The sequence below is a fragment of the Mustela nivalis genome (assembly GCF_964662115.1).
Source record: "Mustela nivalis genome assembly, chromosome: 7".
Taxonomy (NCBI): domain Eukaryota; kingdom Metazoa; phylum Chordata; class Mammalia; order Carnivora; family Mustelidae; genus Mustela; species Mustela nivalis.
In genome coordinates this window covers 105,958,923-105,985,399 of record NC_139026.1, presented here as the reverse complement: position 1 = coordinate 105,985,399, position 26,477 = coordinate 105,958,923, and the positions used below count along the sequence as shown (strand labels likewise).

General features: G+C 37.3%; 1 protein-coding gene across 2 annotated transcripts in view; it reads right to left on the bottom strand.

Annotated features, from left to right (window-relative positions):
• Window positions 1-12,245: 12,245 nt before the first annotated feature.
• The window catches only part of FERRY3 (FERRY endosomal RAB5 effector complex subunit 3), a 41,006-nt gene continuing 26,774 nt past the window's right edge, over window positions 12,246-26,477 (bottom strand). For both annotated transcript variants that reach the window (XM_082737964.1, XM_082737965.1), the window contains 5 exons: window positions 23,130-23,204; window positions 17,969-18,171; window positions 14,039-14,096; window positions 13,383-13,450; window positions 12,246-12,782 (listed from right to left, as the gene is read on the bottom strand). In XM_082737964.1, coding sequence (XP_082594090.1) covers window positions 12,690-12,782; window positions 13,383-13,450; window positions 14,039-14,096; window positions 17,969-18,171; window positions 23,130-23,204 — 497 coding nt within the window. In that variant the 3' untranslated portion in view covers window positions 12,246-12,689. The remainder of the gene's footprint in view (window positions 12,783-13,382; window positions 13,451-14,038; window positions 14,097-17,968; window positions 18,172-23,129; window positions 23,205-26,477) is intronic.

The window sequence follows — 26,477 nt, the reverse complement described above, 5'->3', positions numbered from 1 at the left end:
TGAAGTGTTGAATCACTGAATTCTGTACCTGAAACTTATATTACATTGTGTGCTAACTGGAACGTAAATAAAAGCTGAAAAAATAAAATACCCACAATACTCAAAGCAATCTATAGATTCAATTCAATCCCTATAAAAATTCCAATATCAATTTTTACAGAAAAAGAAATAATAATCCTACAATTTGTGTGGAACTACAAAAGTCTCTGAATGGCGGAAGCCAACTTGAGAAAGAACAAAGGTGGAAGCATCATGCGTCTTGATTTCATACTATACTACAAAGTTATAATAATCAAAATAGTATGGAATTGGCATAAAAACAGACCTAGATCAATAGAACAAAAGAGAGCACAAATAAACCCACACTTATATGGTCAATTAATTTATGACAAAGAGCCAAAAATAGGCAAAGGGGCAAGGATAGACCTTCAATATATGGTGTTGGAAAAACTGGATAGCCACATGCAAAAGAAAGAAACTGGACCACTATCTTACACTATACACAAAATTCCACTCAAAATGGATTAAAAACTTGACACCTGAAACCATAAAACTTCTAGAAGAAAGCATATTTTCTTTGTATTGATCATGGCCAACAATTTGGGGAGGAGGAGGATTGACACCAAAAGACAGACAACAAAGCCAAAAATAAAGAAGTGGAACTACATCAAATTCAACAGAAAAAAATACCTGATTAAATATGGACAGGAACTAAATAGGACTTTTCCCAAGAAGACATACAAATAGCCAACAGGTATATAAACAGGTGCTTAATATTACCAATTATCAAGGAAATGCAAATCAGAACCACAATGAGATATCACCTCAGACTTGTTTGAACGGCTATTGTCAAAAAGACAAGAGATAACAAGTTTTGGAGAGACTGCAGAGGAAAGGAAACTTTTGTGCAGTGTTGGTAGGAATGTAAATTGGGCAGCCACTATGGAAAACAATATGGAGGTTCCTCAAAAAGTTTTTAGAACTATGATATGATCCAGCAATTCCACTTCTGGGTATATATCTGAAGGAAATAAAATCAATGTCTTGAAGAGCTATCTCCACCCCTATGTTCATTGCAGCATTACTTATAATAGCCCATACATGAAAACAGCCTAAGTGTCCATTGACAATGAACTGATAAAGAAAATGTGATGTGTGTATGTATGAATGTATGTATGTGTGCGTAATGAAATAGTACTCAGTCATAAAAAGAAGATCCCAGGAGCCCCTGGGTGACACAGTCATTAAGTGTCTGCCTTTGGCTCAGGTCAAGATCCCAGGGTGCTGGGATTGAGTCTCACATCGAAATCCCTGATCAGTGGGAAGCCTGCTTCTCTCGCTCCCTCTGCTGCTCCCCTGCTTGTGTTCCCTCTCTCACTGTGTCTCTATCTGCAAATAAAGAAATAAGACCTTTAAAAAAATTTTTTTAAAAAGGAGATCCTGCCATTTGAGACAACATGATAGACTTCCAAAATATTATGCTAAGTGAAATAAGTCAGAGAAAGACAAATACTGTATGATCTCTCTTATATGTGCAATCTAAAAATAAAGAATTGACTCATGGAAACTGAGAACAGATTTGATAGTTGCCAGAGATGAGGGTGTTGGGGAGGGAAATGGGTGAAGGTGGTTAAAAGGTACAAGCCTGTAGTTATAAGATAAGCTAGTTTGGGGATATAACATACAGCATGGTTGCTGTAGTTAGCAATGCTGCATTTTATATTTGAAAGTTGCTAGGAGAGTAGATCTTAATAGTTTTCATCATAAGAAAAAATATTTGTAACTACATGAGGTAATGGATGCTAACTAAACTTATTATGGTATCTATTTCACAATATATATGTATATCAAATCATTATGTTGCAGTGTAATATGTCAATTATATGTCAATAAAACTGATGGAAAAAAGACAAGAGTAACAAATGCTGGTGAGGATGTGAGATAAAGGGAACCCTGTCCATGGTTGATGGGAATGTAAACTGGTACAGCCACTATAGTAAAGAGCATGTAGGTTCCTCAAAAATTAAAAATAGAACTATCATATGATCCAGCAATCTCACTTCTGGTTATATATCCAAAGGAAATGAAAACAGGAGATTGAAGAGTTATTTGCATTCTCATGTTCATTGCAGCATTATTCACAATAGCCAAGATATGGAAACAACATAAATGTCTGTCAACAGATGAATAAAGAAGATGTATGTGTGTATAAATACACACAAACACCCCTAATTCAGCTATGAGAAAGAAGAAAATCGTGTCAACTTACAACAACATGGCTAGAACTTAAGGGCATTATACTGTGTAAAATAAGCTGGACAAAGAAAGACAAATACTGCATAGAATTGCTTATCTGTAGAATCTTAAAAAAAAGTTAGACTCTGGGGAGGTGGAGGAAATAGGGAGAGGTTGGTAATAAGGATACAAACTTCCATCTATAAGATGCATAAAATCTATGACTCTAATGTAAACATGGTGAGTATAGTTGATAGCACTGTATTATATAATTGAAATTTGCTAGAACTTAAATGTTCTCAGCAAAATAATAATAATTGAATGATCTGATAAGCATATATAATAAACATATCTCAAATGATTAGTCATAGAAAGAATATAAAACATAAGAAAAGAACAAGACACTATGACAAAATACCAGGCAGATTTACAAAGAATTTTTATAAATTAAAATAATGTAGAATTTATGTGGTCCTCAGCACTGAAGTTAAATGAAATCAAAACAAATAGTAAGTTACATACAAATTAAGAGAAAGAGTGAAAAGATAACAGATAAGAAGTATTGACTTGGAATGCAGCATAGGTGGAAAATAGTAAATAAAGTTTTAGAGATGGAGAAATTCTGATAAGGAAAATGATGTCTTGATTTAACTAAGGTGGTTGTGCCAACAAAATGAAATTGGCAAACATTAAATGGGGACAGTGTGCCATGTGTGTTTCATGGCTAAACTCTTAAGATAGTTATCAGAAAATCCATAAATAGCTAAGTATTTTTGTTGATGACTTGGCCAAATTTCTCTTGGCCTTTTGCTGTTTTTAGGAACAAACCCTATGTTCTCAATTTGAAAGTCTCTTCCTTCCTTTGAGGATATGTTTCCTTCTTTCTGAAGTAAAGTAATTTCCTTGAGATGATCTTTTAGAGAGTTCTTCTAGTTGAAACCTTCTTTTTTTTTTTTTTTTTTTTGACTTAAATGTGTTTATGTAGATGTATGGCTTGAATGATAGTTTAGTTAGGTATAAAACTTTTTGTTGGCAGTTACTTTCTCTGACACTGATCATTTGTTGGCAGTTTTTTTCTCTGTCACTGATCATTTTCTGGCATCTGTTATTGCTACTGAGAAGACTGCTCTTTTTGAAATTGTAATTCAAAATGCTTTTGCTTGGTTTTTATTTAAAAAGTTAAAATACCATTAAGACTTTTATCTTCATTTTGGGTGTCCTGCAGTTTTATCACAAAGAGCCTGGGTGTAGGTTTATTTTTGCTTTCCTGTTCAGCTCTTAGATACATCTTAGAGTGATAAATTATATTAAACTAAAATTTAAAACTATGAAAAATAAAATATAATAAAAAAGTGAAAAGAAAACTATAAACTGCAGAAAAAGATGTGCAAGAATAAGTTATAAAGGTTTAATGTTCAGACAATAAAAATAATGTTTACAAATAAATATAAAAAAGACAACCCAATAGGGGTGCCTGGGTGGCTCAGTCAGTTAAGCATCTGCCTTTGACTCAAGTGATGATCCCAGGGTCAGGGATTGAGCCCTGCATCAGGCTTCCTGCTCAGTGGAGAGCCTGCTTCTCTCTTTCCCCCATTTTTGTGCTCTGTCTTTGTCTCTCTCTCTATGTCAAATAGATAAAATTTAAAAAGAGGACAAGAAAAAGACAACCCAATAGAAAAAATAGAAAGGATCCACAAGGACAACTCAAAAAAACAAAAATAAAAACTGACACCATACATGCTGTGCTATTCATCATCACCAGTAACCACAGAAATGTAAAGCAAATGAGCAATGAGATGATATTTCATACTTACAAAAACAGGAAAAATGTACATTTCTGAAAATTTGTGCCTAGTATATGAGATATGGAGAAAAGGGGGTGTTCACATACTGAAAATAGAAGGGGAATTTAGTACAACCACTTTGGAGTAATATTTGAAACTATCAATTTGAAGATGTCAAGACCCTGTAATGTAGCAGTTGCATTCAGAGATCTATACCCTGGAGAAACTAGCGTATATGCACAATGATCCTGTTTAAGAACATGGTTACCGCAGCACAGAACAAGGTGGCACAAGTGTGGAAATAATCTCCCATTGTCCATCAATAGGAGAATGAATAAATAACCCGGGCTTCAAGCATATAATACAGAGTATTCAAAAATAATATAGCAGCTAAAATTAGTGAACTAGCTCTATGTATGTTAACATGATTAAAACTCAAAAACATGATGTTGAAATTTTAAAAAGCAAGTTGTTGAATGACATGTGGAAAACAAAGCTTCAATATGACACTTTGGCACATTTCAATATGACACATTTACAGCTACACTGTATAGAAATGGCTACACTATATAGCTATGAATTAAAACTATAAATAAACGCATAAGAGTGAAAAACAACATCAAGAAAGTGGTAACTGTTTTCAACTCTTTGAGGAACCTCTATACTGTTTTCCAGAGTGGTTGCACCAGCTTGCATTCCCACCAACAGTGTAGGCGGGGAGGATATGTGCTATGATGAGTGCTGTGAATTGTGTAAAACTGGTCAATGACAGACCCGTATCTCTGAAACAAATAATACATTATATGTTAATGTAAAAAAGAGAGAGTGGTAACTGCTGAGGAGAGAGTCATACATTAAGAGCAAAAAGATTGTCAATTCTTCTCCCCATCCTGTGTCCATGCTCTTCACAATGTGACTTCTGTAGCCCTTCTCATCAACACGGGGAGTCTACTCCATCACTCCTTGAGTAGGGGCTGGCTTCATGACCTGCTTCTTCCACAGAACATGGTGGAAGCATGAGCATGTCAGCTCTGAGTCTAGAACTCCAGAGTCAGGGCATGATTCCACTCTCTCCTTGCTAACTCTGCGATGGCTATGCAAAAAATTCTGGGCTAGCCTCCTGGAGGATGAGACCCAGTGAAGGACAGTCCAGATGTCCCAGCTGAGGTCCTTCCATTCCAGCCTACAGCAACCAACACTCAAGCATGCGAGAGAGAGCCTTGTCACATTCATCAGAACTGCTTATCTGACTGACTGAAGTAGGTGTGAAGACCTGCTCATGCATGAGCACAGGTAGGACCAGAAGAACTACAGAGGTGAACCAGAGAGTCATGAATAATAAAGGCTTCCCGTACATAAACAATGAATTCTGGAACTCTGGAAAGAAATTTAAAAAATAAATAAAATTTAGATAAATAAATAAATAAATGCTTTCTGTTTCAGCCACTAAGTTTTACAGTGGTTTGTTATTCTGATAGCCAAGATGATTTAAAAAAAAAATTTATTTGACAGAGAGAGAGAGAGAGCAAGCACAGGTAGGCAGAGGGAGAGGGAGAAGCAGGCTCTCCACTGAGCAGGGATCCCAATGTGGGGTTTGATCCCAGGACCCTGGGATCATGACCTGACCCAAAGGCAGTCGCTTAACGGACTGAGCCACCCAGATGCCCCGCCAAGACAACTTTTAAAATAAAGCATTGTGCTTATTACCCCCAGCCCTTCACTGCCACTACATGCACAATTATACCAAGTTGGCCACTTATGTCTGAATTCTAATCCTCCACTGGCAGGACTTCTTCCCTATACCTTTGTAGCATTTAATCCTTTGCCAGCACTTAATCCTCTGGCCTCAGTCACCTGTAAGGTAGGAAACTTTTGATCCGCTCACTGACAAGACAGTCATAAGAGAAGAACGAGGGACGCATTCCAGAAGCAAATCCAGAAGCTGTTACAGGGCTAGGAGACTTTCACTTTTATAATTACTTCATACTACTGTTATGTCTAAAATCTAGATTCACCTGATAAAAATGTAATAGTCCTTCCTGCTCCACTCAAATACATGGTTACTCACCTACCTTGTGACTTCCTCCTGACATTCTAACCTGCCCTGTCCTTTGTTCCTGAAGTTGTTGCTGCCACTGGCACAGGTGGCATTCTGTCTCCCTGCCAGGAGGATTTGTGCTTGACCTATGTTGAGGGTAACAAGGGCTCCCAGAGGATACTCAGGCAATGCCAGAGAAAGGCAGGGCCAAGCAGCTCTCAAGGGGCTCAACATCCCTCTCAGCCCACTGCATTGCTCACGTTTCTCTTTTGACTTCCACAGCACTCTGTGTACACTTGATTCTGCACTGACTGTATACCCTTACTCTACTGCGAGTTACAGTTTCCCTTCTCAGCTCAATAGGGTTGTAAGCTCCTTGAGGACATGACGTTTTAAGTGACTTCGAATCCCTACTATCTAGTGAAAGGAAGGAAGGTAAGGAGGAGAAAGGTCAGACAGGAAGGAAGAAAGGAAGGGGAGACAGGAAGGCATGAAGGAAGGGTAATAGCAGCAAATATTTATAGAATGACTATATGCCAGGTAGTGTGCACTTTCTGACTTAATCCTTCCAACTACTCAATGAGGTAGATACTATTATTAATTTTTCCTAGCTTACAGACGAGGAAGCATGCCTAGGAGGGTTAGGTAATATGTCCAATGTGACAAACCACAGCAAGTCAATCAGGGAGGTGGCACTTGAACCTGATTTAATTCTAGGGACTATGCTCCCCATCTCTGATGCCATACTGTCATCCTGAGCAGTTCTGAGTACAGATTTCCTGATAAGAAGAAGCTAGGACTTTAGTAGAAAGAAAGGAAGCAAGCAAGCAAGCAAGCAAGCAGGAGAGAATGAAACAGGGAAGGAGAGACCCACAAATACACCCTCCTCCTGCAGATATCATAACTAACTTGTGACAGCAATTTCTGCTTAATTCCTAAACATCTCCAGAAAGGACCTGTTTGCTTCTCTGATAATATGTTTCATGTCTTATTCCCTATGTGTGAAAGATATCCATGGGTAGCTCTTGACGTGCTCTGCCTGTGAGAGAAGACACACAGCCTGTTGCCTCTAGTGCTGTGAACACGGAGGAGGAAATTTTGAGCCATTGCTCCTAGAAGAAATATAGAGCGAAGTTTCTGCAAGCCTCTCACTACATTTTTGTGAATTAATCCATACATAACATTTTAAAATGTGTATTTCTTTTTAAAGACACCTTTTTTTTGTTAAGATTTTATTTATTTATTTGACAGGCAGAGAGGCAGTCAGAGAGAGAGAGGGAGGAAGCAGGCTCCCTGCTGAGCAGAGAGCCCGATGTGGGGCTCGATCCCAGGACCCTGAGATCATGACCCGAGCCAAAGGCAGAGGCTTTAACACACTGAACCACCCAGGCGCCCCTTAAAGACACCTTATTATTTTTTTAAAAGATTTTATTTATTCATTTGACAGATAGAGATCACAAGTAGGCAGAGAGGCAGGCAGACAGAGAGAGAGGAGGAAGCAGGTTCCCCGACAAGCAGAGAGCCAGATGCAGGGCTCGACCCCAGGATCATGACCCAAGCTGAAGGCAGAGGCTTTAACCACTAAGCCACCCAGGCGCCCTAAAGACACCTTATTTAATAAAGATTGTTGACTCACTAACCATGAACTCATGACTGACAGCACTCTCACACCTGGACAATGCTTCTCGAACACACACATTTCCTCCATCAGGGACATCACAACCTTCTTGTGCTTGGGAACACTAGATAGCACTTCAGCATCGCACTGGGGGGGGCCAACAGCAAAATCACCAACAAAAAGCATAAAGGTGTGAAAACACGACACTAAATAGACCATGAAAAGGACACTTGTTTATGAGCGCTGAAACCAGAAGGCAGAGCGTCACCTTCCTCCTTTCAGCTGGGAAGGTGTGTGTGTCTACTCAAAATTTTTCTCTCGTGAGTGCTGCCAAAGGTCCATTTCATTCTGTGAGTCAGTTAAAACAGCCACACAACTTGATTTTTTTTTTCAATAAAAAACCACTGTTTTTGTAAATGATTTTGGGCCTTGGTAAATGCCTTTATGGACTAATTTTAGAATTCAAATAAATTTGAGCAATAGGTGAAATCACAAATATAGAATCCATGATTAATGAGGATTGACTATATGCGGCATAAAATTCAGACAAATTTTAGATTTGGATATGTCAGGAAAAGGATAGCTAGAGAGATCTGGATTGTACTGCAATAATAGTAGCTGTGTATATTGAACAGGACATCACAAGCCTGTATTATTTCTTCTGCAGGTATTCTCAGGAGGCTACTCATCCCTTCACCTGCTTCACCTGGGATTTTATCTTGGTCATAGTCAGTATCACAGATCACAGAAAACCTTGCCAATTCTTCTTACCTTCATCACATAGTTCCTCAAGTCCCATAGCCTTTGTATATAGCCTTCTAGAGGCTGACTCTTGTTAACCACCATGCCCTTTGTATGTGGAAGAAACTCAAGAACATTTGGTGCTTATTGAATGGGATTCTAGGGCCAATCTGCTACTCATGCCATCCTTATCCCTGCCCTCCCTTTGTAAGGTACTCTCACATAAGTATTTCTACCTAAAGTTGTGGTTCCCAGCTTGGGGTTCCTGGAATTAGTGGTCCTTGGAGATGTTAGTGAGCTACTAAAAAAAACTTTCTGAAAAGGGGTACCTGCACCCCAATGTTCATAGCAGCAATGTCCACAATAGCCAAACTGTGGGAGGAGCAAAGATGCCCTTCAACAGATGAATGGAGAAAGAAGATGTGGTCCATATATACAATGGAATATTACTCAGCCATCAGAATACCCACCATTTGCATCGACATGGATGTAACCGTAGGGGATTCTGCTAAGTGAAATGAGTTAAGCAGAAAAAGACCACTATCATATGGTTTCACTCATATGTGGAACATAAGGAATAGTGTGGGCGACCATAGGGGAGGAAGGGAAAACTGAATGGGAAGAAATCAGAGAGGCAGATGAACCATGAGACTCTGGCCTCTGGGAAACAAACTGAGGGTTACAGAGGGGAGGGGGTTTGAGACGAGGTAACTGGGTGATAGGTCACATGTTGTGATGAGCACTGGGTGTCACAGGCAACTAATGAATCGTTGAACTCTGCATCAAAAACTCATGAGGGCTAACTGAACATAATATTAAATAAACTAAAAAAAATCTTTCTAAAATACATTTCATTGGGATGAGATCTTGCAGGTTAAGTAAAACAGCAAGGTTGTTTTTGTGAATTTGCCTGGTATTACACGATAATTCTATGTACTTTATGCGTAAAAACTATGTATGGGAATTGTGCACTGATAAAAATACACTATGTATTGCTTGCTAATACTGTCACTCAGCTCCCCAGATATGTCTTTAACAACAACAACAACAAGATGATTTTTTTTTTACTTCAATTGTTTGCTAGGTAAAAATTTTCAAAATGTTTCAGAGAAATATGGGGAAGATAATGAAAAGGGTCTTTGATAATTAAAGGGTAGAAAAGCCATTCACCTAAATGGTTCTGAATACACGGTACTTCAGGTAAATCAGGTGTTGTAAAACGTTATTTTTTTTAAATTTATTTATTTATTTGACAGACAGAAATCACAAGTCGACAGAGAGGCAGGCAGAGAGAGAGGGGGAGGCAGGCTCCCTGCTGAGCAGAGAGCCCGATGAGGGGCTCGATCCCAGGACCCTGAGATCATGACCTGAGCCAAAGGCAGCGGCTTAACCCACTGAGCCACCCAGGTGCCCCTGTAAAACGTTTTTTATTTCATAACTGTGATAGTGATTTTCACACTGCTCTAACTCCTCCTGAGCCAAACAGTCCAATTTCATCTGAATGGGAGAACGGAGTCACAGAAAAGCAATCATTCTCACCTAGAGACTGAGAAACAGCCAAGACTCTGCTCTCTTGAGTTTTGTTTCTTCTTTTGGCCAGCTCTGCTGAATCTCCTTAGGGCCTCTACATTAGGAACATTTCTGTGAATTCATCTTTCCTTTGTGGAACATTTTTTCTTCTTGTGAGAATGCGCCAGCATCCAACTGAAGTGGCACAAACGACGTGTACTTTGTGCCAGGAAGAGATCTGCCAACTCCCAGGCAAACCGAGCTGTGTTTCTGTTGAAATTCTTTTTCATGCATTTCTTCCATTCTGGCCACAATGCCATGCCGAGAACAGCTGATGCCACACTTCTGATCAATGGCACGGTTATAGCTTTGCTTGGCTTTGTGCTTTGAGAACAAAAATTAGGGAACGGGAGGACAGAGCAATACAGAATGGAGACACCAGGCTCAGTGCCCCTGCATGATTTCCAAGCATATTTTTAAGGACTTGAGGCCCATATTGTCATCTGTCTTAGGAACACTGTAATTGTTCATGCAACCAGAAAGCTTCATGCTCAGTGGAACACCTCACCAATGTTTGAACTAAGGCCTTATACCCCACCCCCAAAAGGCTCTTGTGGTCAGCTTCTCTCAACTTGCGGGCCATTTGCCAGTGCCTCCCTTCATTTGATTTCTGTTCCTATCTGTATCTTAGACCTAGAATGCCCCTTCCATTCTCAGCCTGTTGAGATACCTTCTTCACATCACTCACGAAATGTCCCAAACCACTCCCCTCCATGAAGCCCTCTAGAACACTCCAAAAAGGGTCATGATCTCACCCTTTCTGGTCCAAACACAAAATTCCGGACTTCCTCATCTACTGCTTCACTAAAATCTCCATCACTTGAATACATATAATTAGTGCTTTGAATTATATATTTGTTATTAGCTCAGAGTTTGATATGTCTTCATATACCATCATAAGCATTTTTCCAATCTTATACTCCATATATCTCATAATACAGTACCATGTGAAAAAAAAGGATACTTAATACCTTTATCTTGATTTCATGGGCCAAACGGTACCTCTAATTGCCCTGGGGTGAAAGCCACTACATTATATAGTGAAAAAGGAAGGACAGGGCAGCAGCATTTACCAAGTTTCCATGACTGAACTTACTCCTTCCCCCTGACCTCTGGCTGTACCCCTAGCTACTGGCTGTCCACTTAGTTACAGGACCTCAATGGAAAGATTCTTGGTTCCTCCTTTTGAATGCCTTATATGGATCCAAGGACACCCACCTCCAATCTGACCTTTCATATTATGATCTAAAGTAGTCTTTGATACTGCTCTCACACACCCCTATTTTCCTCCTCTGTGTACCCTGCTTTGCATTATAATCAGTCTTAAGGACAACAGTGATGCCTGGAAGATAATTTCTCACTGTGAGAGCAGAATACCCACCTTCTTCTTGGTGGGATAACCAGGTTCCCTGGAAAAGTATGTGGAAGGTGTTAGTGTGTAACAGATACAGTCTGGAGTCCATGTCCTCCTTAGTGTTGTTACTTGGACAGTCATTTCCTTGCACAGAAAATCAAGACACATTCTGCCTTATGGGGAAGCATTTTGTGTGTGAAAAGAGTTTCTAGAATTTACTATATTTAAGTATTTAGATATACTAACGAGAGTGCTTTCTGTTTCTTGGAATCAAGATGTAACACCTCATCAGGATATCAAAGGTCCTTCATTTCATTTCATTGGTCAGTTACAACATCCATATAACTTGAATATGATGAAATTGTTTCTTTTGTAAATGTCTTTGTTTAATATAGTCACTACTCACAGCAAATGTGTTACAGATGGGAGAAATAAGTGATATGCATCATCTGAGAAAGGAGGAAAGATGACGAAAAAGGGGAGAGGAAACAGAGCACAGAACGAAATGGGGACATAGTTATCAGCAAGGGAATGCAGGAAGTGGAAGACTGGTTAAGGAAGTTGAGAATGTAGGAAGCAGGATGGAGAAATAAAAATGATCTTTGTTGTCTGTCATGATGTTGATGAGCACTGAAATTCTGCCGGGTGTTGGCTTGGACTAACTTTCCATTGGGCTTGCAAATGAGCATACTATTTTCCCAGCCCATGAAATGTTATTAATAGACAAGGGGAAGGTCATATAGAGAGGATGAGACAGAGGTAAAGAATCCAAAGTCCTTTTCTGACTTTTTTTTTTCCTGACTTATACAACCTTAGAAAGAGTTTTTGAAATAGAATTTAAAAGAATAAGCACATTTGTCTCATATGCTTGTGTTACTACAAAGATTTTCACAAAAAAATCCATACTTGCAATGTATATCACACTGCCTTTAATTTTTGCTTGGCAAATTAAGGTAAAGGAAAGATTTTATTCTTATGGTTAATGAAGTCCTGCACTTGATATGATTCAAATCTTTTGGAAAACTCAGATGTCTCCAAGAAAATGCAATGAACAATCTCCCATATCAAGTGTCCAGGTACTAATATTTGCAGACAGGGCATAACAGTAGAAAAAAAAAGATTGTTTCATAAAGAAATGTTAAGAATAAATGTATGACCAAAAGGCTGATCACTAGGCTATGCAGTATATGAATTTTTGGAAGGTTTCACAGACATACATCATGATTTGATTCGTGACTTGGATTATAAGTTCTCTTTCTGGGCATCTTTTGCTTGACAGAATCCCAGCACAGCTCAAGTTCCTGGAAAGTTTAAGAGGCTTCTTCTGCCAATGTGTCAGTCTCTAAGGGTTTAGTGCTTGGATGTCAGAGTAAGTGTTGATGATACTCGGAAGATCTGGGGGAGCATGTTACTAAGTTGATAAAACATCTCTTCAGAAATACTCTGTCAGAAGTAAAAAAAAAAAAAAAGTTCACATTTGTTAAACCATCATTGATTTTTCAAATTTTAAAGTCATTTAAAATATGGAACTATTCCTAGATAAGGACAGCCGTATTTGGAAATTCTCTTTCATGACTGAGTTAACCACATGGTTATGGGCAGCGGGTGTTTTCGTTCTGAGAAACTATGTTGTTTCTGTCAAATAGTAAGTTTAATTACCAGAAAAATCCCTAGATAACTCTAGCTTAGTCAGTAACTAAAGTACCACTGACTTTGCTAAGCTCTATATAGAATACAGAATCATTTTCTGCTAATGTCCTTTTATGTGAATTTTTCAAGAACTATAGATCACGAATGTGGGAAAAAAACAAAAAATGAGTCAAGTTTGGTTCTAGGGTTAAATAAAAGATCCCTTGAGTGGAAGATGCTGACATCTTTGACAATTATCTAAATGCCTTTATGGCATCCAAACACTTCTCTCCTTAATAAATAGAAAGATATTAGCATTTTGTTATGTTCTACTGAGTTTGGGACAGGGTGCCTAGCTGTATCTGGGACAGTATTATAGCAGAGATTAAGCTGGGGAGAGATCTAGTAACACACCTGTGGTACCAGAAACTGCACTGTCCTGGAAATTCCTCCATCCCAGGAAGCCATTTCCATCATGAAACCTAAAACAGAGCAACAGACTTTGCTGAATTACAGGTTCTGGTCTTCAAACCTACCAGCCCCTTATGGAGATAAACTGAATTTTCACTGTGGGGCTTCATGTCTTGCCTTTCTGGGTAGCCACTCATGTGCAGGAGAGGCTAGGCCCGAAGAACAGATGAACTTCTGCAATCCTTAACTCTCCATGCCAGAGAGGTTTAATATCATTTTGTCAATGCATTTTCCCTTATGATTTCTCAAGTCCTTTTAGTCTCTACACAGTGAAGCTAAAGCAGGTTATTGAAGGAAAAGTGAAGATGTGGTTCTATATTTTCTTCTTAAGAAAATAAAAAGGCAAGAGAGAGCAAGGTATAATCAGATCAAAATACAAATAACATCTAAATATCCTTGTATTTCAAGAGGGCCAGAGATTTGTTTCCTTTATGACTGGAAAAAGAGAAGTAAAAGAATATTTGCCTTGTTAAACCATTTTTAACTGGGACACCAGAGGACAGAGGTAATGTTCATATTCTTCTCCTGAGCTGCTCTACTTTCAATAGTTGGGACTAAGAAATACAGGTCATGTTGTTGAAATATAAGGTTCTGCTCACCTTTGACACACTTAAACACAAGTTCTGCTCTCCTTAAGCACCATGGTATAGTCATTTCCTAAAAAGAGGACCAAAACAAATCATATGTTTTTAACAGAACTCTGTAAAAAAAAAAAAAAGACCTATAATATTGACCATCTACTTCGTGAACAGATTTGGGCACCTATTTGCTAACTTTAGGTGGATTTCTTCTGGTGTTTAGGTATAATTTGTTGTACCTGTTAGACTACATTTGTGGAATACAAACCAATTTAATTATCCTACTAATTATAATTAAAAAAATAAACATATCCTTAAAACTTTCTAGATAATTAATTCTAAAGACAAAGTGACATAGGAACTCCAAATATTCTCAATTTTAGCATGACTAATTCCATTAACTTGTATAATATTGGAACAATGCATTAAAATGCTTTTATTGTATAACATGTTATTACAAAAGTGACAGAAATACACAAACATCCTGTCCTGGTCACCTACCACGCCGAATGCATTCATTTTTCTACATTCCTTTCTAATCTCTGATCAAATGCGCACATGAGTGCTACTGCCAGACTAGAACTGATCCATTTATTTTCTATAGTAATGATTATACCATTTTAAATTCTACTTCTTTTCATTATCACCAGAATTACTTTCCCATGTTGCAAGTCTTCATAATCAAAACTGTACATTTGTTATTTCATTAGAGTGGTTCTCAATCTTTTTGGGTCTTAAGATCTTTTACACTCTTTTTTTTTTTTTTTTAAGATTTTTATTTATTTTACAGATAGAACAAGAGGGTGCATGAGCACAGGCAGAGGGAGTCTTCCCCGAGAAGCAAGGACCCCGAGGCGGGAGATCTTTTACCCTCTTAAAAATCAATGAGGACATCAATGAGCTTTTGCCTATGTGGATTTTATCTCTTGGTAGTTATTACATTGGAAATTAAAACAGAAAAATGCAAAAAATACTAATAGTGAAGTAGCAGAAAGAGAAAATAAAGAATCAATCCCATTTACAATGGCACCAAAACCCATAAAATACATAGGAATGAATGTAACCAAGGAGTTATTTTCTGAGTTTATACACCCATGGGAGAAACTGAAAGGCTATTCTTTACTCTCAAGTATATGGCTCTGAGGGACCTGAAATACTCCTATTAATCAGTTTCTTAGTCATTATCTCAGGGCGAGGAACAATCTGGCTTTCTGATTTTTCACATGCACAAACAATGGGTTAAGTAAACCACTTTGGGAAACTATTTGGTTGTAAATACAGAAGCTAAACATACACATACCGTGACACTGACCAATTCCATCCCTAAGTATATACCTAATAGAAATGCCAAAAGCTACCTACTAGAATGTTCATAGCAACATAAGTCATAATAATCAAAACCTAGAAACTACCAAAATGTCCCTAAATAGTAGAATGCATTGCTAATTGTGGTCCTGTCACACAGTAGAGTAATATAGAATAATATGAACAACCATAGACAATGATGTGGGTAGATTTTACAAACATAATTATGGAGTGAAAGAAGCCAGATACAGGAGTACATACTATAGGATTTTACTTATATAAACTACAAAAACAAGCCTAAGCAATCCATGCTTTTAAAAATGGAAAAAAAAAAAAATGGTTACCCTCATGGAGAGAGTATGGTTTATGAGACTGGAAGGGTTAGGGTTCTTCTGGGGTGGTGGTAATGTTCTGTTTTATGATCTAGGTATTGGTTACAGGGGTGTTAAGTTTGTGAAAATTTGAGCTATATACTTCAGTATACTTTTCTATATGTGTATTCTACTCTAATAAAAATTTAAAAACAAATAGCATCTTCATCAACCACAATTATAGTAACTAAAAGCTCTAAGTTCCAAATTATTGAACAAGTTAACAGTAAAAAAATAAAAGGGAATCAGGAACTTGGATTCTTGACTTACAGGTTCATTCTACACCCATCAGGTTAGATTGGCTCCAGTATGACAGTATCTTATATCACAAATATCTACAGGGATAACCTGGTGATTATCAGGATGTCTCTTTTCTTGCTGATAGATTATTCTTTCCTTTCCGTCTTTTTTTTTTTTTCTTAGAACTACAATTAATTTCTACAGCTCTAAATACCACAGGCACTATGGTCTTTACTGTGCACCACTAAAATGTGGTAACCGAGTGTCTAGAAATTCTGTTTGTTAGAGAAAGTAAACAACACCTGAAAATGCTTTGGGACCCTTGCACGAAAACTAAAACAAAGATTAACTCTGTATCCTGTGCGGTGTTGTCTGAATTTGTAGAATAAACTTCGTGACCCGAATGGGTGTTTAAATACAACAAATGGGAGGATGGTGGCTCAATATACTTTTGTGAATTAAAATGGACACTTTGGAAACAAACTTAATGTCCTGCAGCTGGCTGTCCCAATTTAAAACATGTAACTTTTGTAACATTGTGGGAGAGGGAATGCTAGTAGTATCAGATGTCTGGAAATAAATCCAAACTTAGTGACTTTTGGAAATACTGTTTTTGAGGTTGTTTCCCACCTACATATAACCATTTTTATAAACTGGTTAACCAGGAGTCCAGCTGCAGGAATGTTTGGATGTTTCCTTGCGGCTGGAATTCATCACAAACGTTCTTTGTTATTCTCCAAAGACTTTTATAGATGGACTAGTTAGTGATGATAACTTAACCACGGCTAAACATGCCTGATGGAACTAAAACTTTATAAAGCTACAGTTGAAAAAACCCCAAACAAACCATGCGTGTTCATCTCTCCTGATACCATATTAGGTATGACTTAGGCTACATAAGTGAATGGTGACAGATTAGGCAGTCTGATGCAGCTTTCATAGGATGGAGCCAGAATTCTCTTAATTGAAACAATGTGTCTGATGAAAATACAAATGGGATGTAAGTGGTAAGTCATTTAAAATCACCCTGCCTTACCTGGAATTGATTTTGTGTGTGTGTTTACATAGGGTACTGCATTTAAGATGAATGAATCGAAATGTTTTGCTCTAAAAAGTAGCATTTATACATCTTTTATTTTGGGAAATAAGTTTTAATAATCAATGGGCAGGCTTCCTTCCTGACATTCACAATGCACATCGAGCCATTTTATTAAAAAAAAAAAAAAAAAAAAAAGCCACCTCTGAACCAGAGGGCCCCAAGTTGCTGATACGGGTCCTTCACCACCAGGCTGACCACTAGCTCTCCCAAAAACACTTGCCTGCACCCACTGTTTTGAGGCTACTTTGTTTCTCCAAACTACTTGAAGTTGAGTTTTGGTCTTTGCATTATTTCTTCAGCTTATCCTCTCTAACCAGTTTTTATGTGGATGAGAAGGAAAACAGGAGAAAGCAGACAGTCATGGGAAGACTTTTTTCCAAAATACAAAACAAAGCACAGTATGTAATAAAATCAATCAATGATTATGCCATATTTTAACTGTGGAAGCCAACAACTGTATTATCCAAAACGCATCCTCGAGCATTCTTGAGAGAATGTTAAAATGAGGCTGGTTTCTTCCTGTTATCTAGCACCTCCTTCTGCTGCCTATTAATGCATAGTCAGAGAATGCAAACTAATTTTAATGTTAGTGTAGGCCAAATATAAACGTGGAGGTAATTCTAATGCTACTTAAGACAAAAACAGAGGGAGAGGGTGAGAAAGGGAGGAGTAGGGCCATATGTCTTATCCAAAGCTTAAGCTAATTTTTATTTTCTAGTCTACTTACTATATTCTCTGGACATAAATTGTTAAGGATTATTTACTGTTTTGTATCATATGTCACTCAGTGCTATTAACCATATAGGGGATACAAAGGTCCATTGGATTATTTTTAAAAAGTGTTTTTAAAATGTAAAGTGGATTATTATTATTATGCAATGTTGATGGTTAACATATTTATAAAATTACGGTATTATTATTCTTCTACCTGCTTACCTCTGACATATCATGCACCAGCAAGAGAGGTATGCTTATTGTTGTGATGTCATGGGTACAGCAAACCTTGAGGATATTTCGAAGTCCCATAATGGCAGGATCTCGAGCAGTAATGTTTCCCGACTTCACATTGTCATCCACACAAAGGTGGAAAGCAACATGTATTTCTGAGAGATTAGAATGCCGTGTAATGTAAAATTCTCCTGGGAACACCAAATAAAAGCATGATTTTCAAATGAATAAATCTCATTCATCAGTGGGCTTTATAAGGAACTATATGGCTGTCAATGAGACGAACTAGGAGAGGTGTATCAGGAATCTATGTTGGGCTCAGGAAGCAAATACAGCCCCGGCTCCTTCATTCTTGGAGAGGTGATGAAAAAAAGAGACAATAGCCAATTTTGCATTAGGTTCACAAATTGGCCTGAAGTGATCACTAAGTAGTAAGGAAACCAAATGAGTACTTATCTTTATTTTTACGTAAATGTTCAAAATATCCTACTTGACTCAAAGTGAGCATGTAAAAACAGGTTGCTTGATAACCTCTCTTCCCTACACCCTAAATCAGCATTCTCCATCTCAATTCATGGATCTAATCTCCCTTCAGTTAGTTAACTGGCACAGGACAGAAACACAGAAGTTGCCCTTAATTACCTCCTTTATCTCGGTATTTCTTCCCTAACCCACAGTACAGTGCACCATCAACTACTTTCAATAATATCTCCAACAATTATCTCAAACCTGAGGCACTCCATTTTTATTGCTATTACCCTAGCTCATACCCTAGTACACGCCACCATCATCGCTCACCTAGGGTTTTGTCAAAGCCTCTTCATCTCTTTGCTCCCATCTTTCCTACCTACAAACCATTTCCACACCAAACAATTTCTTTATAAATCAGATTATATCACTCATCTACTTAACATTGTCCAGCAGGCTCACACTTCTTCCAGAAGACAATCCAAGCTCTTTACTGTGGTTCCCATGGTCTATATGACTGCCTATGTATCTGTCTGTCCTCTTGTCTCACCATCTCCTCTGACGCAGCCACACAGGCTTTTGTAAAGTTCTTCAAACATGTAGAGCTTATTTCCAAATCAGGGCTGCCTTGTCCGAGTTTTCCCCCAAGATTCTTATATGTCTGACTTCTTTTCACTTCTTTTCAAAGAGTACCTTCTCAGAGAGCTCTTCCTTGATTCTCCCATCTGATATAGGACACCCCTTATTTTTTCTCCACATTGTTCTATTTTCTTCTCAGCACTGAAATTCTTCATTTGAGATTATTTTATTTAAAAAATGTATTTAAATTCGATTTAATTAATACATAGTGTATTACTAGTTTCAGAGGTAGAATTCAGTGATTCATCAGTTGCATACAACACCCAGTGCTCATTACTTCAAGTGCCCTCCTTAGTGCTATCATCCAGTTACCCCAACCCCTATCCATGTCCCCTCCAGCAACCCTCAGTTGGTTCCTTAAGTTACGACTCTCTTACGGCTTGCCTCCCTCTCTGTTTTCCTCTTATTTTTCCTTCTCTTTCCCTATGTTCATCTCTTTTGTTTCTTAAATTCCACATGAGTGAAGTCATATGGTATTTGTCTTTCTCTGATTTATTCCACTTAGTATAATACCCTCTAGTTCCATCCATGTCATTGCAAAGGGCAATATCGCACTCTTTTTTTTTTTTTAATTTTTATTTTTTATAAACATATATTTTTATCCCCAGGGGTACAGGTCTGTGAATCACCAGGTTTACACACTTCACAGCACTCACCAAAAAACATACCCTCCCCAATGTCCATAATCCCACCCTCTTCTCCCAAACCCCCTCCCAACATGGAGGCTTAAGTGGGTAGGAGAAGAATAAATGAAACAAGATGGGATTGGGAGGGAGACAAACCATAAGTGACTCTTAATATCGCACTCTTTTTGATGGCTAAATAATATTTTATTTTATGTGTGTGTGTGTGTGTGTGCGCATGCATGTACATATACACACATACATACATACCTCTCTTATTTATTCATCTGTCGACAGACATGTGGGATCTTTCCATAGTTTGGCTGTTGTGGACATTGCTGCTATAAACACTGGGGTGCAGGTGCCCCTTTGGATCACTATATTTGTACCTTTTGGGTAAATATCTAGTAATGCAATTTCTGGGTTGTAGGGTAGCTCCATTTTTAACTTTTTGAGGAACCTCCATACTGTTTTCCAGAGCGGCTGCACCAGTTTGCATTCCCAACCATAGGAGGGTTCCCCTTTCTCTGCATCCTCACCAACATCTGCTGTTTCCTGACTTGTTAATTTTAGCCATTTTGACCAGCATGAGGTGGTATCTCATTGTGGTTTTGATTTGCATTTCCCTGACACTGAGTGATGTTGAGCATTTCTTCATGTGTCTATTGTCCATTTGTATGTCTTCTTTGGAGAAATGTTTGTTCATGCCTTCTGCCCATTTCTTGGCTGGATTTTTTGGGTTTTTTTGAATGTTGAGTTTGATAAATTCTTTACAGATTTTGCATACCAGCCTTTTATCTGATAAGATATTTGCAAATATCTTCTCCCATTCCTATGGATGCCTTTCAGTTTTGTTGACTGTTTCCTCTGCTGTGCAAAAGCATTTTTTTTTTTTTTTAAATCAAAGAGACCATTGTTTCTGCTCAATGACTATAGGGATTTTGTCTATCTTGTTTTATCTCCAACATACAGAACAGTGCCTGCTACATAGAAGGTACTTAGTAAGTATTTGTTGAATGACTGGATGAACAAATGTTTATAGACAAGGCTTAAAATCCATGCTTCCTATAATTGCTCCATTTTCTATGTAGTCACACTAGTCAACCGCCTTTATATTCTACAGTTTCTCTCAATATAAATACGTAAAATATACAAGCTTATAAAGACTATGTTTTTACAAACACACATGCCTTCCTGGAAATTTTGATAAGAAAATTCTAGGAAAGCTTTGCTCTTCTAAGAACTACACTTCCATCTCTAACCCCTGCCCTCACAAATTCTACTTCCCCTTGCTTCAAAGTCATTATTATAGGATTTTATTTATATTGACTTATAAAACTCACAGTATGCTTAAAAGTATTAGACATACATTAGCACAATGTTTACTCATCTGTAGTACCCAGTGTTTATAAGCTGTACCCATGGATGCCACTGACAGGCCCTATGGAAAGGCCTTTTTTTTTCTTTGACTTAAGATGAAAGACTAGATAAGCAGAAAAAGAAATTATAGTAACAGACATATCAAAATAAACTAGACAAAAACAAAAAAAAAAAAAAAAAAAGGAAAAGGAAAATTGGTGGAAGAGTACAGTTACAATTTTCCTGGAAGGCAATAAAAGATGCAGACCGCTTATCAGAAACTTGGCAGACCATACGAGACAGTATCATTCTGGGCCCAGCAAAGTACATTACCACCTCAGCTCCAACTGATCATTTCGATGAGGGGAGTGGCAGCCTTAAACATGGGCCATTGTCCAGTGGTGAGGCAGATGACTTAGTGAACAAGTCAGGTGCTCCTAATCCCCGAACTGGCACTGCTTCATTTGACCTTACATGACTTGTCTCTTGGCCTTGTTTTACCCAGTAGTGAAATGGGTGTTATGAGTTGGCAGTGGTCATCAAAATAATATGATATAGCAGAAAAAGGACTAGACTGGGTATTGAGAAAGTCTGGTCTCTAAGCACTTATTGGCTGAGTGATCTTGGGCAAATCAATCTGATTTATAGATTTTCTGTACTTCGTGTAAGAAATGGGAAAAATAATGTCTGACTGCTTTCCTTAATAAGTTGTTGTGATAATTAGATGATATAAATGATAAATACTTAGATAATGAAATATATAAATATACAAATATATAAATGAAACTTTTGTAGCTTGAAAGCTGAAAAGCATTTGTGATTTGGATCTTCATCTCTGGTAAACCTTCTTGCTGTTGGACAAATGGAAATTCAGATGCTGTCAGCGTATCTAATCCAATAGTTAGGTACTCGTTTTCTAATGCTCACTATGACATATCCTCCTGATTTAGTGGTTGGGATACTAACCTATAGGCTCTTCCCAAAAAGGAGCAAGAAAGGAAATAAATATAGCAAGAAAGAGGTAAATTGCAAAAAACCCACACATCGGTACCTCCAGAATAGGTAAGGAGATTGGCACATTTTAAGAAAGCCACAAAATATGGATGATTTAAATTATGGATCTGTGCAGAGAAATACAATAAATCCTGTCTCAATGAAGGTATTTTTAGATAGAGAGGAGGACAGCTTCCTGTTCCACAAAGTGGAGGAAACAGCATGTGATGATGCAATCCTGCCTCTAACATTACCCACGAAGGTAGGATCTCTGAAGGTGGGAAGGAGTTCGGAAGCTGATGACCACAAGCTAACTGACTGGGACTGACAAGATGGATACCAGAAAGCGATATGCTATTTGCTTACATTACATGGGATGCGACCTACGTGTAGAAAATCTGGGGTAGAAACAGTGAAGGAACAACCTAGTTATTTAGGGAAATGCAAACTTTACTAGTTAGCTTAACAGACTTTATGCTTGTGAAGAGATATGCCTTCCTTGCTACATACCCTGTCATCCAAACACTACAAGGGTCACCACAGTGAATTCAGTCTGGAAGAAGATCAAGAGCTTGAATTTCCAGCTGATAAATAATCTATCCAAAAACAACAAAGGAAATGAAAGAAATGGGAAATAGGAACGGTTATGGGGAGGCGGAAGTAAGAAAGATTGAAAATTATGTGACCCACATTTTTTCTGCAAGTTCAACTGTTTCTGTCTCTAGTATTGTTTATATTTTACAGTAAAAATGACTTCTCGCTTCATTTAAGAAATAAAGAAACAATGTATAATAGAAGAAATTTAAAATAGCAAATGCTATCAAATTTATGCAATTGTCTGAACAATATTTATTATATGGATCTAGAAAGTCAGAACTAGAATAAGAATAAAGATTTAAATTGCAGAACATCTGTGAAAGTACATTCTGTCGATACAATGTTGCTTCAAAGTGATACACTGACAAACTTCTTATAATGTATACACCATAAAAACTTCTATTTCAAATCTCTGATCTCCATGGATGTGATTATAAGAAAACTGCAATTTCAAATAAAATACTACTTACCAGGTAAAATATTTAAATAGTTTCTGTCAGCGTTTTTAGCCTTATCGTCACTTCCTCCATTTCGGTTTCCAGAATCTACTCATGAGATAATGCAACATGAAAGAACATAACAACATATGAAAGCACATTAATTCTACTGCTCCCCAAACAATCACAGTAACAGCAAAAGTTTGCTAAGGCTAGTTAGGTGCCAGGCATTCTGATAGATACTTTACATGTATCATCTCATTTAATTCTTACAAAACTCCTAAAACACAATCTCATGATGTAGGTACTGTTACTATCTTCATTGTATATATGAGGGAACAAAGGGTTAGATAGGTTAAGTAACTTAACCAAGGATGCACAGTAAATGGCAGAACCAGGTCTTAAACTCACATATCCAGATTCCAAACCCTATGGTCTTAACCACATTCCACTTGCCACTATCCTATTTTTCATCTAGGAGGTTCAGGGCACTAAATTAACTACACATAAAAAAACTTCATTAGATAGTAGTAGTGTGATCATCTTTATTTTTAGATTCTGAGTCACTGTTGGTGATATAACTTGTTCAGGACTACAAGCAAATGGTTAGTAGTATCAGGAATCACTTAATATTCAGCCCATTCTGAAATCTGTTATTTCTTATCTGTCACCATATACAATTTATTTCAAACAGATACGTGAGACTTTGGTTTCAAATGGGAAATTTTTGTTTTAGGTAGTCAATAGTTGTTCTTTCTTTCTAGAAGAGATGATATTATTTAGAAGGATAAATATTGGTAAAATAAGACAAATCACTATTGACCATGCATTATACTTGGACACAAATTATTTTATGTACGTATATGTATTTTTGATAGATTTCTTAGAAGATTCAGATGTGTCTTCTACCAAAACTCAAAAATGCAGAATGAATATTAGTATTCAAAGCAGCTATCTTTAAGAGGGTGTATATGTATTCCAATTAAATATACAACTATTTGGAATGGCTGTCACCATCAGAGTATCACTTGAAAACAGTCAGAACTTCAAATGGGTAAACTGAAAATACCAAGGGCAATTATGCTTTCAAAAATGTTCTGAATGAAAGTAACTTAATATTTTTACTTAGTGACTGCTTTGACTAATTGACTGTATCATTGTACCTTATAAATGCAAATATTTTATCAACAGGGGGAGAGAGAGAGGCAGAGAGAGGAGATTTTGTGTTGCCAGAATCTATATTTACTGTAATAGTCTATCTCTCATACAGTGTGATATAACTGATAGGCTTTGAATAAATGTATGATCATAACACAGAAAACAAAAGAAATGATAAGGACTCTAGTGATTTTGTTCATATGGGGTATGAACAAACAGAATCCCTACTAAGTGAATAAGAGAGAAGAGGTCATTGTCCATTCCCCACCCCATGTTTTAATGGTAATGCCTTGTAATATTAAGAAAATGACTATTTTTCATTTTTTAAATAATTTATATAACATGTACACAGAAGCAAAACTGCATTTGGCTTATTACCATTGATTGTAGAAATAGAAAGATCCTAATATAATAAACACAGTAAGGAAAACAATGGAATGCCTTAGAATAAACAGGTACTTGAGTATCAGGATGTAAACATGGAAAACAAATACGTGGGTATACACAGAAGAGGAAAAGACGGAGAGAGTATTTTCACAGAATTCTTCTATGACGACATGTGGGTTCCTTTCAGAAAGTTGTCTTTTATAGACCTGCTTGTTTCACTGACTCACTTAAACCACAAAATAGTTGCTTGAACAAGAACAAAATAATACCATGATTTACACACATTGCCTTAACTGTATGTGGTTTGAAAACTTCCTGTCATTTGCTGCACTTTCTATCTCTCATAAATATACTTAGAATCCTCCTCCTTCTCCCACACCTGTCATGATCTCAATCTCCATGCTTTTAGTCCCTACTAAGAATAATATTAAGATGTTTCTGATTACATCACTGCTAGTTTGAATGAGATGGAGGAAGAAGATGACAGAAGAGTAAAAGGACAGACTGGAATTTTCTGAAAGGTCCTTTGTTTGGATACATTTCTGTATAATTTCCTAACACAGACTGGCTCTGTCATATGTGACACACAGTGCCACAGCAAAGCCACAGTCCCTAGAGTGGAATATAAACTAGCGGCGTTGCTATGGAGAGCCACTGAGAACACTATCAACATTAGCAATGTATGCGCCCTTTAACCCAGTAATGTTTCTTTAGGAGTCACTGCCTACAGAGATGCTCACATGTGCACAATGATGTATGCATAAGGTGGTTTACGTATTACTACTTATAATAGCAAAAATGCTGGGACAGATTAAATGTCTACCATGGAACTGATTAATAACAGGATGCCTTGCAATGGACTACTATGTGGCAGTGGGAAGGTAGTAAGGATGTTTTTTATGCACTGATATGCTATGATGGCCAAGATAAATATTCAGTAAAAAAAAAAAAAAAGCAAAGTATGGAAAAGTGTGCAGAGAAAGATGCCACTTGTGTAAAAAGGAAAAATAAATACATGTACACACATACACGTATGGATACACAGATTAGCATAGGTCTGGAAGGCACAAGGCAGGCTTTGCTGACTCTGGGAAGGGCACTGAATGGGTGGTGGACAATTATGAAGACCTTCGCTGTATGCTCTTTGTACAGTTTAAATTGTGAATCTTGAGATTGTTTTACCTATTTAGGAAATGATTAAAAAAATAAAGCAAGTTTTTAAAAGTCTATTGAATATGGAAACCATAGTGAATGCTAATCATAGTAAGTCTAGAGAGCTACCTTTTAGCATTAGGAAAAAGGGAGAAATTCTGCAATTTCTACTGGGAGAGGAACAAAGACATCAAGCAAAGATAAAGCAATATTTCTTAGCTTACTACAGAACACAACACATGAATCAAAAGTACTATGATGGTCTCTTTTAAACGCTGAAGTTGCAAAACAAACCAACAAAAAAGATATCCGACTACCAGAAGCAGATTTAAAAGTCTGACCAGACATATTTTAATAACTTGCCATACTTTATTTTTTGGGGAAAACATCAAGTTTTTGAAAAAAACAACAACAACAAAAACTGAGTATGCATTAAAGCCAAATAAAACATTTACTGCAATTTTATGCCTGTGTAATAGGAGATGTCTGAAAAACAAGAAACACACAGCTTACATTTATTTTTGAATGGGTATTACCCTTATAGTTAGATCTTAACTAAGCAAACTTACAGTGCCAATTTAATTTATGAAAAAACTGCTTTTTAAACTTATATTTTTCAATTAAAAATGTAATTACTCTGTAATTTGAGCTAAAATTCTTTCCTTTACTCATATCTTCCTAAGT